The sequence below is a fragment of the Anabrus simplex genome, chromosome 13, assembly GCF_040414725.1.
Source record: "Anabrus simplex isolate iqAnaSimp1 chromosome 13, ASM4041472v1, whole genome shotgun sequence".
Classification (NCBI taxonomy): domain Eukaryota; kingdom Metazoa; phylum Arthropoda; class Insecta; order Orthoptera; family Tettigoniidae; genus Anabrus; species Anabrus simplex.
This window is the reverse complement of record NC_090277.1, coordinates 13421141-13435179: the sequence shown is the minus strand read 5'-3', so window position 1 is coordinate 13435179 and position 14039 is coordinate 13421141. Positions and strand designations below refer to the sequence as shown.

The following is a 14039-nucleotide window of genomic DNA, read 5'->3' as shown; positions in this document are numbered from 1 at the left end:
GAGCATCTCCTCAATGTGTGCCGCCAGGCTGAATGAATCTGGTAGAGTGAATGTGTGTATGAATGTACGTTTACTGTGCTTATGGTATTTTGTGACATTTAACTTTTAATTTGTATCAATAGTTTTAAGACGTGACCAAGAATATTTATAGGCTGTTCTTTTCTATGTCGACTCGTCCGCTCATTTAGGCAGGCGGTATAAAGACCGCACACTGACCCGCTCTGTGACTTTTTAAGACCAGGAATTGTAGGTGGTGATATCTGAGTTTGAACAGAAATCCTATCTAGTGAGGTACGTGTTGGAGAAGTCGACTGTTGAGGTGCAGTCTTGGGCTGTTTTGGCGTAACATTTTGTGACGAAGTCTCACTTTCTCCCAAGGTCACACACTGTGCTGGATTCTCTGTCACTGTGGCTGGAAGGTAATCAGTGTCTATAAAAATATCTCAGTTGTAGGGGAAAATTCCAGTGCAAGCAAAAGATTTCTCAGCCAGAGGAATTGTTGCGACCTTACTGTAGGCTCTTCTGAAGAGACTGGTTATTATGGTCTTGCGTATGGGTGTCCCAGGATTGGCTACCATGTGTTTGTCTACTTCATCTGCATAAGCAGATTTTAAGGGCCCAAAGAAACACCTGTCCAAAGGTTGAAGCTTATGAGTAGTGTGCGAAGGAATCGAAAGCAGTGTTATAATGTTCTTTCTACTTCCACTGCTTGTAGTGAACAATGTGAACTGTGGTTGTCGAGGATCAAAAGCACGGGGTCGTCATTTGTCACCTTAACATGATGTTGGAAATGTGGAAGCCAGTTATTTGTAAAGAGATCAGCATTCATATAGCCTGTATCTGACATTAAGGTGAGTGAAAGAGGGGGTGCTTCTCTGAAGTATTCTTCATTTCTTTTCATTCCTGGAAATATAATTGCAGGAGGAACATAAACTCCTGTAGCTCTAGTACAGCACACTACTGTAACCAGTTGCCCTCTTTTTGCATATGAGACTTTGCATACATTTTTCTTGCGTGTTGCAGTTACAATTTTCGGCGACGTATTTGGGTCGGATGAAATGCCATATTCATCCATATTCAACACCCTACCAGGAGAAAAAAGTTTTCTTTCATAAACTTCCTTGAGGTTCTTGATAAAATGACTTACTTGAATCCTGTTAAATCCCCGTGCTCTTGCCAAACTGCACTGCTCAGGGTTTCGAACACTGAGCCTATGGCATTTACAGAAGGCTGAGAACCAGTCTTTCCCAACAAGCTTCTTTCTAGGTTAAACCTTTCAGCAATGTCATTTGCCTCAGCATAAGCATAGGCTTCCTTGTAACTCCGTAGAACCTATCATCCAAGTCCCTGCAATGGTCGTCTGCTAGCTCGCTCCCCATTTCTTCAGTTAGCTCTTTCTTATATCTCCCTAATGTTTTAGGCACGGTTCCCTAAAACAAGAATATTATAATTAGACAAGAGACTAAGAATTGAATTCTCATTCTACTCCTTTTCATACATTTAGTCTGTTATTTGTTAATTTATTATTCCCTTGGTTGTCACTGAGGCAGCCAATGCAGATCAGAAACGATCATCATTCTGTAAGTGAAGAATAGGATGCATTGAACTGTTTTAATTAGCTTACAGTACTGATCTTAATAATAATAATAATAATAATAATAATAATAATAATAGTAATAGCGCAAGCCTACACTTACGTCTTCGAAACAGACACCAAATAGGGGACTTGCATGTGAAGAACACAGTTCTAGCCTCCCAAAATCTTAAATTCGTGGCAGAGTAGTGACATCCAATGATGTTAACAACTACGCCAAGTACGCATAAATTATTGAGTTTATACATACACATTTCATATGTTTCCTTAGAGTTGCTTCATTGACACCCATGTCTCCGGCCACCTGTCGCTGCGAATTCCCTTGTTTGATTCTCCGCTTTGCTTCCTTGAGATTTTGTTCTGTGAACACCAGTTTGCGATTCGACGTTCTTTTATACCTCCCCATGGTGAAGATTCTAAAATATGGCAACACAATATAATAGAAGAAAACAGTTCAGTCGTTTCCTTCCCTAAAGAAAACGAGCGTCAAAGAGTACGCACGACGAGCATGTAAGAGTTCGCGCATACTCTTGGCCGCATTGCAACAGTTTTAAATAATCATCGCTAGATCGCACCACTTGTCAGACAAGCAGACAGCGAGGCTATAGAGTGCACTATTTCATAATGGACTGAAGTTACTCCTGGTGTGCTGGTTAAGTAAGGAACCAAGAAAGAAGTTTATTAGAATGTACTAATATTAAATTGAAATAACAAATAACGTAGTTCAACCTAGGTATTCAATACAAGTTAATTTGAAATGTAGTGTTACATTCCTGTTTAATTATAAGCGAAGCAGTACCGGTTTCGACCTCAATCTGGGTCGTCATCAGCCGAATAAAATGCAAAAACAATGCATATGTAAATAAGAAATTAAAGAATGAGTCTTTCACAAAAAGAGTTGAAGAAGCAGTATAAGATAATGGGGATTGGCACTGCGCAATTTTAAATCATAAAATCTAGAAGTAGAAGGTCAGTCACTTATATGAAGTAAGGCGCAATCTTCTGAATAGTAGCACAACACACGCAAAGTTCGGCACTGTGTCTCAAAATGTTTATGAGAAGAGGTGAACAGTTAAGTGAGCCAGCCTGCATATACTATCAGGCGCGAAGTCACAACACAGTTTAATAAATATGAAGTCCCAAAATTGTGTAGAAGTCGAATACAGAGTCGCTTGATTGAAGCAAATTGCTAGCTCCTGAAGATCAGCGCAACATACTCAATGTCCGGCACTGTGTTTTTAAATGCCGACGGAACTCGGTGAATAGCTTAATGATCCAGTTTCGGTTGTGAAAATGTATATATATAATACAATTTAATATAATTAAGTATGTAACTAGGATCTTGTAGATTCTTTAGAACAGTTCACATAAAAAACAATTATGAAGAGAAAAATGGTAAAAAGCGCAATACCGGAAACAAATGAAAAACGTATATGCACAGTGCGCTACTTCTTGATAATAAGAATTCAGGTCGTAATTGAGGTAGCCCAAGGCAGCGCAAGGCATGAGTTTAAATTTGAATGTAAAGACCCAAAATGCAGGTGGCACTATAGTATACTAGTATACAGTTCAGTTCGGAAAGTAGGGTGGGTTTTTTTTTTTTTTTTTTTTTTTTGAGAGGAGTGGTGAAAAGAAAAGATGGGATAAGTTAATAAAGGAAGAGGATTAGTAGATAAGAGAAGATTAAAAGGATTGGAAGTTAAAAGAGGATGAGAAAGGATAAGATAGGGAAATAAAGGAGGGGTAGTTTAGGGTGGGTTATTCGAGGTAGAAAACGTGGGTAGGAACTGTGTAAGGCATGGAAAATTGAATTCGGGTTTAGAATTTTTGAGAAGAAGAATTAGGAAGTCAAATAGGATATTGGGTTTTTCAGAAATGTCGTTTAAATTGAAATTAGGTTTGAAGTATTGGTCAAGGTGAATAAAACAATTTTCAGTAGTGTTTAGAAGGGGGCCTTTGTTAATGATTTTAAGAATCTTTGTCTTTTCCAATATTGTTGAAATTATGCTTGGAGTCTTGTATGTGTTGTCCTATAGCAGAGAATCTGTTGTATTTAATGGCGTTGATATGTTCGGAGTATCTGATGTTAAAGTTGCGGCCAGTTTGTCCGATGTACGAGGAGCTGCAGTTGTTACATTTGAATCTGTAACAACTTCACTGCACGACCACCAAAACACAAACTGCAGTTTTTCAACTACACGAAAACAACTATGCATACTCTTAGACGTTGCGAACTCTTAGCCCCCTTTACCCTATAGTGTACTATCTAGTCTTGCCATAAATACTGTTACAGCTTAAAAAAGCGACTATCATGAGAGATATTTTAATTTGCTTTCAGTATGTTGTTCTTTACACACAGCTCCAATCACTTTTTGAAATGGTCACCTTTTGCACTGACATGCTCCGAGTCATCGTGGCCACTCGTCTATGGTGGAAAATCCGCCACTGGTGCCAACAAGGAGCGCTTTAAACTTTGAATGGTGGGGAGTCTCCTCTTGCAGACGATGCCCTCAAGCGGACTGCTACTGGGTCAGGGACATGACGCTGACCTTGGTTTGTGGGCTGCTGGAAAGTCCAGGGTTGGTTTTGAAACAATGTGCCATTTGAGTTTGTCACAACAGGCTCCAAAACAGTGCTTTCATTCACTCTGGCACTGGTTTTAACTCTCTTTCCGCAAAAATGCAGCTGGGTGGCACCAGAATAACTCTCTACCCACCAAACCATCACTGAGGACACATGATGGGCCCTCTGACATTTTGGAATCTTTTTACTGGCTTCTTGAGTGGGTCTTGCATAAACCCTATCATTTTTACAATTGAAAGACTCTTCAATGGTGAATATTTTCTCATAATACCAATATAATGGTCCGTTATTGGACGTTACTCATTCAGGACGAATATTTTAAGTTCCCCATGGGAATCAACATATATATCATCGAATATTTTCTCATTGGTGAAGAGGATTATGTCCATTCTGGGTGTAACGCTGCAGGATACGCCAACATTTTAGCACTCTCATCTTCTATAGGCATGTGTCGAGTTATGTCCTGTATTACAAGTGATGAAAATCATTTTTTTGTCCGTATTAAAAGTTTCGTAAAGTATATAGGAAAATATTTAAAATTTTATTTCCACCTATTCAATACAAGATGTTGGCATTTATGTTAAAACATTTTTCAAATGTGAGAAATGTTTCGCCTCTTGCTGTGAGGCATCTTCAGTCACTAATAAAAACCTTATTACTTTTGTCAGATAACATTTCAGACATTCTACAGCTATTATAAAAATGTTCATGAAACAACTAAAAATCTAATATAGTGATGAACTCATGTGTAGTTCACTTGATGAATAGGACGTCATTAGATGGTACAATAGTACAGATGATGGCTTGAAGCCTTAGTCAATATTAGATTTCAAATACATAGTTTAAAGCATATAAAATCATTTCATTGAAAATATACAATACATTTAAATTTTATTAAAATAGTATGTTCTTAGGTGGTACACTTAAAAATGGAGGTATCATATAATTATAAGTGACAGTTGATGGCTTAAGGCCGTAGTCAGAGTTTGAAGCATAAGTAAAATAACATCTATATATATAAGAGTTTTGTCTGTACATTGCTCAGAATTTGAAAAGAATGGTATTTCTGTATCGATCATGTCCACAGTAACAAGAAAATGCAGTTTTGACTTTTCCGTAATTTCCGTCTGTATGTATGTATGTATGTATGTATGTATGTATGTATGTATGTATGTATGTATGTACACGCATCACGAGAAAACGGCTGAAGAGAATTTAATAAAAATCGGTATGTAGAGTTGGGGAGTGAGCCGCTACAATCTAGGCTATAAATTATTTTATTCACACTGAGTGAAATGGTAGTTTAGGGGAAGGCCTAAAATTCAATTCTCAAATATTTATATTATTAGTGGCCATATCGATAAATACTACATAACTAAAGTTATATAGAATTACATTTCTGATCATTTACGTCTTATCCATTTTTACCGTACCGGCTATGATAACACAGATATTCATGAATTTGGATTTTTGTTCCTAAGTCCATATCAACACCGAGCCCCGACAAAATGGGTAAACAGAATTTAATGAAAATCGGTATATAGAGTCGGGGAATAAGAAACTACAGTTTAAGCTATAAACAATGTTATTCACCCTGGGTGAAATGGTAGCTTAGGGGAAGGCACCTAAAATTTAATTTTTAAATACCTATGTTCTGGGTGCTATGGAAAAGTACTACATAACAAAAGTTATAGAGAATATAATTTCGAATCATTTATGTTTTATTCAGTTTTACCGTACCGACTATGATAAGAGTGGTATTTCAGAACCGGAATAATGTGAAGGCCTACAATATCGAAAGCGCGTAACGTAGATCAACAATAACATTACACTGACCGTTGTTTGTTGTAATGTTCTTTGTCTCTTATCCTGACATTCAACTTCAATAGATGGGATTAGTGCTGCATACCGAGTATAACAGCCTAACTGAATATTGGCGGGAAATAGCTGAGGAGTTAGATAACTTTCTTCTTTAGCATGCCAATCCTCTGGTTCATACATTTTCTGATACTGCTGGTACATAACACACTGATTTATCATAGTATGCCAGCTATTCGATACCTACTCTGACGCGCTGTTTTGAATGAGCAGTGTGCGCACTTAAGTCAGGGGCTCAGTTAGTAGTAGTAGTAATAGTATGAACTGGTCTGGAATTACAATTTAGCCCTATTCCAAATTATGGTACCACAATTCACTAAATAACTCAAAATTCAACCCTGAAGATAGCCGTTTTTTACTAAAAGCTTCTTCCTCTTCACTTTCATTAAATCTACATAAATTTTATTCCAAATTAGCAGCGAGGACGTGGTTTGTTCTCTGGCTTGGAGGAAAAATTATCTCCACGTCAGATAGTTCTTTCCCCCGCCAGTGTAGTGAATTGAGATTTTCCGACTCATCGGGTACTCCCAGGAAACAGATAAGTAAACGGGCATAGTTTTTGCCCTGGACTGACGGTAGGCAAGCTGGCCTACCATTACTATGAAAAGTTTCTAACCCAGTCTTCATATGAGAAAAGACGTTGGTGACTTGCCCGTCGTGCTTCTAGGGCAACTTTAAGAGCTATGCAACCTAATACAATCTTGCTCACAACGTTTACGCTACCTAACCTAGAATTCTGTATAAAATTTAGAATTCCGTAGCGAAGCACGGGTACATCAGCTAGTGTTAATATATATTAAATGAATATGAAAAAGATTACATTGATGAATATAAAATGTAAAGGAAAAACATTCCAAATGCTGGGCAATTGTTATTGACAGCAGCATATAATTGCCTGTAATGTTTAATGGTCAACAGTTCATAGGTTATTTATAGATTGGTTGACTGTTGATCATTAAACATTACAGGCAATTATATGCTGCTGTCAATAACAATTGCCCAGCATTTGGAATGTTTTTCCTTTACATTTTATATTCATCAATGTAATCTTTTTCGTATTCATTTACTATATATATAGATGTTATTTTACTTATGCTTTAAACTCTGACTACGGCCTTAAGCCATCAACTGTCACTTATAATTATATGATACCTCCATTTTTAAGTGTACCACCTAAGAACATACTATTTTAATATCATTTAAATGTATTGTATATTTTCAATGAAATGATTTTATATGCTTTAAACTATGTATTTGAAATCTAATATTGACTAAGGCTTCAAGCCATCATCTGTACTATTGTACCATCTAATGACGTCCTATTCATCAAGTGAACTACACATGAGTTCATCATTATATTAGATTTTTAGTTGTTTCATGAACATTTTTATAATAGCTGTAGAATGTTTGAAATGTTATCTGACAAAAGTAATAAGGTTTTGATTAGTGACTGAAGATGCCTCGCAGTAAGAGGCGAAACATGTCTCACATTTGAAAAATGTTTTAACATAAATGCCAACATCTTGTATTGTATTGTATTGAATTGAATAGGTGGAATTAAAATTTCAAATATATTCCTATATACTTTATGTCCTGTACCCGGCGATAAGCCCTTTGTCCAAGGTACTCTGACAGAAGCCTGGAGATTGACCTTCTTGAAGTGTTCATTCCACAGGTCATGATAGCCTGCTTCCGTAGGCCGCTGCTGGACACTGAGTGGGCAAACCTTCACAGCCCCGGTTTCACTGAATCGCTCAATTGTCCGGTACACAACCATACGAGATTTTGTAGCATCTTGAAAATGTCAGTTGCAGATTTTCCAACTTTGTAACGCTATCACGGCAACACGATTTTTCTAGTCACCCCATTCCATGTTTAAACCTGTAGCTAAGCTGCACTGACAAACTTACAGTGATTCAAGGTTAACGTGAGCACACTGGCGGTTCTTTACCCCTCAAACCGATTGTACAGCATGCGTCAAAAGTTTGTAACAGTATATATGACAAGACTAGTTATACTATTCTCTGAGTACTGGGTTGCCTCTTCAGCAATCTCCACCGTTCCGAAGTCCATCTTCTCCGTTGTAGATTCCGTTGTAGTCTTCACTTGTAACCCTGAGCTGAGACCCTTACCAGATTTTACACTCTGGAAGTCACATAGGCAGGGGCACGGCTGCCTGCGAAGAGGGTCCCTACCTGCTACCTAATTAAATCTATGTCCCGTGAAAACAATGGAAAGTCATGTTGAAACACTGCATATGAACTTGATGATCCTCTGTTATATCTGAAGCATTCGTTAGATCAATTAACATAAAGGGAGGTGGGTATTTTCATGCGGTTAAAAGTTAAAGAATGTGTGTTGTTTGTGGAAAGGGGCTAAAAACCTATTAAAACACTGTACAAAATAGGAAATTCTTAAAAATTAGTGCTTCCTGATGAAGAGAACATCCTGTTTGAAACACTTCATTCACGATTTTTAAAATGACTGCAGTTTATAACCATAGTTGAAGGGACACAAAATGTTTTATTATTGTAAACAGCTCACCAAATTTAACAAACTCACTACTGTATGTCCACAGGGACATCAGTCAACTTGAAAACTGTTCAGTATATGTTTGACTCGCAAGTCTTCTACTTGTTCAATAAGTTTTTACTAGGTGTCATTGTTTTTATTGTAGATATCATAGGGTTTTATATTACGCACAATTTAAGGTCTATCATGAGTTTTATATAATTTGCCTATTTTCCGTTTCTTTGTACAGCTGAGGATGACTCAAAAATGCGTCGAAACTAGTACTGTATATAATTAGTATGTTGTAATCACATCTATATAACAACATTATTATTGTATTGAATAGGTGGACATTAAAAAGTTTATTTATTGTAACACTGTGTTTTGTTTGATTTGAAGGACTTTTCTTTTTTTTTTTTTAAAAAACACAGACTTTGGTTTGATTAAATCCCTCAAATTGTAGTAAAAATTTCTAAATTGAGATGTTGTGAAATGTAGGCATTAACTATGAAGTGGTCAACATGTTTACTTGACACAACAGATTCTTGATGTGGATGATATATGTTCTTCAAAAAAACTGGATACTTTCTTATCTTCTGATGTTCTGTCAATACGGCTCAAATTGTTCAAACGGATGAGTTTGGAAAGCAAATGAACTTCTGATTCACACTGGTATTTTCATCGTGTTCGCAGAGAACTTTTAACTTCTCCAATAACGACAAAGCTTTCTGTTTCCCTCCTAACAAGTCATTTCACACATTGTACACAATGTAAAGATTAAAGTCTTCACTGACTCTGGAATATAAAACTGGGAACCAGATGGTCAAATTCTGTACAAAGCCCCACAGTGGAAGAAGGGTTCACTTTCATTTTATTGTATTCACCGACATGGACATGCGAGTGCTAATGGTGAATTGGGAATTGCAGGCAGATTTTTTCGATACTCTTTGAATTATGATATTGTTCCTGGTAGGATAATGTAACGAGAATTTACGTAGAGAGAATCGGAGCTTGAATTGTATAGGCTCGTATTCACCAACTTCTAAAACTCGCTCTTCACCTCAGAATTTATTGTCTTCGCTCACCAAAACTAAGTTTTCATTAAATGGAAAACAATTGACTACGTGCTGCTGCTATAGGCATTTATCATCGAGTCCATTGCACTTGTGTTGCAGAGAGATTCCACATGGAATCCCCTGTCCAGCTGACTCTTTTTGCCGTTCTCTTATTACCTTTTCCAGTGCACAGCTAAAGAGAAGAGGGAAGAGAACTTCAGAACTTTCTGGAAGTGTTCCTCTGTGAACTTCACCTGTAACCTGGTGTTAATCCAGATTGTATGGGATATGTTCTCAGGACTGAAAATTATGAACGATAGATCCAGGAACAATCACTCAAGGTTCCACTGTAAATATTCCAGTCACCTATGATCTGCCTATCTTTCTACAATAAAGTTTTCAACCGAGATAATTTTGTTGGAGGATACTGTTATATCTGTTTTCTTAGCTTTAACCTTTACTGGCATTGGTCAATAACAACAGAATCAAATATGTAATGATAGTAAAAGAGAACAAAACTTACTGCCGCAGTCTCCCAGTATATTGCCTGGCTAAGTTTCAGAGCACACAGTTGCAATAAAATGAAAGTGTGGTGATAGAAGGTGGAGCCATGTGCCCCACTACTGTTTACAAGTCAACTCGTGAATTTAATCGAACTCCTGCTCTCCAACAGGCCTCCACAGTCCTGCATTCTTAGGTAGTTTTCCACAATCAAGACAAGTCTTACTCGGTACTAATCATCATCGTCATCATTTTCCAGCTCCAGTTTCCCGGCTGTGGTGTACAAGTGCTCGCCACTTCTTCCTGTCAAAGTTGGTTTCTGTTCCCCTATGTCCTCTTGCTGACCTATTTCACTGTGTCTGTCCATCTATTCCTTACTCTCATGACTGGCTTCTCCTCTTTCACTTCTCTCTCAAAGTAATTCCTTTCTTTTCTTGTTCCGTCCATCCTCATAAAATGTCCAAACCATTGTAGCCTGCGTCTTCCTAAAAGCTCGGTACCAGGTATTTTGATGCCAGCCTCCTTCCTGTTTGCGTCATTTCTAATCTTGTCCTTCCTGGTCCTTTTGGTTCATTGTTCTGATGAATTTCGTTTCTGTTGACTGGATTTTACTATTCGCCTTGTACATGTTTCAAGTCCATACGTAAGAAATGCAATGAAGTAGGTATAAAACATGCTCAATTTTGCTTTCTGGGGTATTTTATCATCCCAGAGTAGATTTCTCACTTGAAAATAAAATTCAGAAGCTTTCCGAGTCCTATTAAGTGTTTCTTGGTTTATTGTGTTATCTTCCACTTCCAAGGTATTCGAAGTTAGAAACAGACTGCAATACAGTTCCCTCCAGAAAAATGTTGAATCTGTGCCTTGCCTGTTGATAGTCATTTCAACAGGTTTTGTTTTACTAATATTTAGGCCATATTCTTTTAAAGTCGCCATTCCAAAGATTTAGTTTCTCCTGTACTTCTGGCCTCCCAAATGAGTTGTCTCGTACTAGCGAACAGTTCACGTTTGCTGGCTCACTTCCTTGTATTCTTCGTTGTTAACCAGCTTCTTTATCGTGAGCCTCAACAGTTTGCCAGTTGTATTGTTTTGCTTGTTGTTGGTATGCAAACATTGTCACCTCATCATCATTGTAATACACTGACAGGCAAAATTAATGGATCACTTGAATTTTTAAGGGAAAAAGGATGTTAAATTGTGAAGCGTTTGTTTTAATATTTACAAGAAAAAAATATCTAAGTAACCAAGGGTCGCAATAACAGACAGATAAAAGAAGTGTTGAGAGTATAGCACATTCATCAAAAGTGTGGAGGATTCCAAGTAGTTACATTTTCATTGCTTTTGTCTTAGATGATTTAATTGTTGTTTTAGAACATGACCTCCATCATCACAGTTATAATTCACTGTTTGTGTATTTTGTTTTCCAGATCTTCAGACCATTGAACTGAGAATTACTGAACGATCGTACAAGAAATTGAGCGAGTTCATCGGAGATATGACGAAGATTTTCGACAACTGTCGCTACTACAACCCTCGAGAATCGCCCTTCTTTAAATGTGCCGAGTCATTGGAAGCATATTTTGTACAGAAGATTAAGTGCTTACGGGACAAACTTGTCGAAAACAAGTGAAGAGGGGGCATAAGTGACGAGGTAGTTCCTTCGACTCGAAAATCGTGTGGTGGCACAGTCTGACTTAACTTATTGCTAATTTAAAAGTGCATCATTGACACGATTGTGATTGCAGGTACATCGATGAATAAAAAAATACGTGGACATTAATTGTCGATGCCACAGCCAGACGATGTGAATATTTCTTCCTCGCAATTTGATGTTGGCCATACTTAGCCTGTGTAGCATATCTCCCGATATCCTCTCTTAATCTCCTTGCGGAAATAGCATGTTAAAAAACAAAAACATTTTAATAAATTTTACAAAAACAAAAAAGAACAGCTGTTTTACAAAATGTAATTGTTTTTTCATTTAATGTCGGTAAAATGACATTTATGCAAATGGAATAATAATTATTAACTAAGAAAATCCACTTATTAGTGCTGGTTGAAAGACTGGAGGTGTTGTAAATACATGATAAAGAAAAGAATATATATACAGAAAATATTCCAGTTGAATGGAATTCCATGTATTTATTATGTAAGTGCCCTGTATTTTAATAACTTGTCTACAGCAGCCCACCCTACTGACTGGACATAAACCATCTCTTCATTCCACTTGTCAAATTGCCTGAGTAATGTTTATAGTAAATGCAAATGCCCTTGTTGTAGGCATCACAATTTTTTTTTTTAGGTATATATTTTTTTTAACACGTTGCTCATGATATTGTATGCAAGTAGTTTTAAAAATACCTGTGCCTGGAACTGGCACCAGAATTGCTTCTGGAATAGTGATGGTGCATATGTGAATAATGTACAAATAATGTTAATAATATTCAGTTCTAAATACTGTGTGTTGGTTTCAACTCATCTATTGAATGCAGATGCATTATGCTAGTCATATGGTGTAGCCTTATGTGGATATTAACCCTTTATACACGTGAATAAAAATTGGAATACGGAAAATCCATATGCTATGAGATACAAAATGATTCCTTTTTAAAAGTGTTTTAATTTGATTGTTAGGGAGGGGTAAGTATGCTTACAAGAGATTGCTTACTGATTTCATGCCTACTTGATGTTTAAGTCTTACATGTATAAACATATTTAAATGGTCCGTTTGTTGTGGATTGCAATTGTTTTTAACACACTCTGGTAAGAATGCTTCCCACATTATTTTCACTGCCATAGAGATCACGTACTGAAACGGAGCAGAAGAATAGAACAGAATACTCCCATCTCCTAGTTCCGGATCGCCTGGGAGAAAGAATTTGTTTCATTTAATCTGATACATGCATTACATTCCCTTTTTACAATTATTTGACTGTTACTACACCAAATATTTTGTCCTAGATGTTAACAGTGTTATATAGATGTATCTCACCCTTTCTAAGCTTATTTAGTGCTTATTGTTTTGGCACAAGTCTTGCAGAGTTACCCTACAATTGCAACACACATTATGACTGAACAGAATGAGTGAATGACTGCATGAATTAGTGATTTCCTGATTGAATTGTGGTTGTATGTGAAAGGATTAACACTATGCACCCGACGGTAGTATTATTACCTACCACACGGCGCTGTTAGGAATACTACTACCACGGAAATTGAAATACAGTCACTCGAAAGCTATTCACGTTATTGAATTAGTTTTTGTTTTAACTTGTTGTTGATTTCCTTTACTATTGATTGGCAGTGTTATTGATCGATAGTGATTGGTGGTGCAACCTAGAGACAATGTTTCATAGCCATGTGCACTCAGCTGAGCTCAAATTTATGTGTGTGTGTGTTCTAATGATGGATTATATGACTTCACACATTTAGAATGAAGGTGTAATGAGTCAAACAGTCTGCATTCATCTATCAAGTAGTCTATTTAAGCTGTATATTGAGATACGGAAATGCGTGTATATGCTGAGCACTGCACACTATGATGACATGGTTGAAGTACCCGCAACAAGAGGGAGCATCAAATTATAATAATTTGATACTCTGAACTCCAATACGGTTGGAAAATGAGATTTATAACTTGTAACAAGAGGGAGCCACGAGAAATCCAAACCATCAGCAGTAGTGGACTGTAACAAATTCGAAATTGGTGTTGATAAGTCCAACCAATTGCCGGCATATTATGCATTCACAAGGAAGTCGATCAAGTGGTGGAAAAAAATTATTCTTCCAACTGTTTGATGTTGCCATAGTGAATTGCTATATACTGTACCGCGAGGCTTGTTCACAAACTTCCCCTATCAAAATTTTGGGAACGTTTGGCGGATGATTTGGCGAGTGGCGTTGTTGCTGAAATTTCT

The 14039-nt window shown here is 37.1% G+C and overlaps 1 protein-coding gene across 7 annotated transcripts in view; it reads left to right on the top strand.

Moving 5' to 3' along the window:
- The window catches only part of E(bx) (nucleosome-remodeling factor subunit NURF301 E(bx)), a 464290-nt gene extending 452052 nt beyond the window's left edge, over window positions 1-12238 (top strand). For all 7 annotated transcript variants that reach the window (XM_068230140.1, XM_068230142.1, XM_068230143.1 and 4 more), the window contains one exon: window positions 11550-12238. In XM_068230140.1, coding sequence (XP_068086241.1) covers window positions 11550-11752 — 203 coding nt within the window. In that variant the 3' untranslated portion in view covers window positions 11753-12238. The remainder of the gene's footprint in view (window positions 1-11549) is intronic.
- Window positions 12239-14039: the final 1801 nt, after the last annotated feature.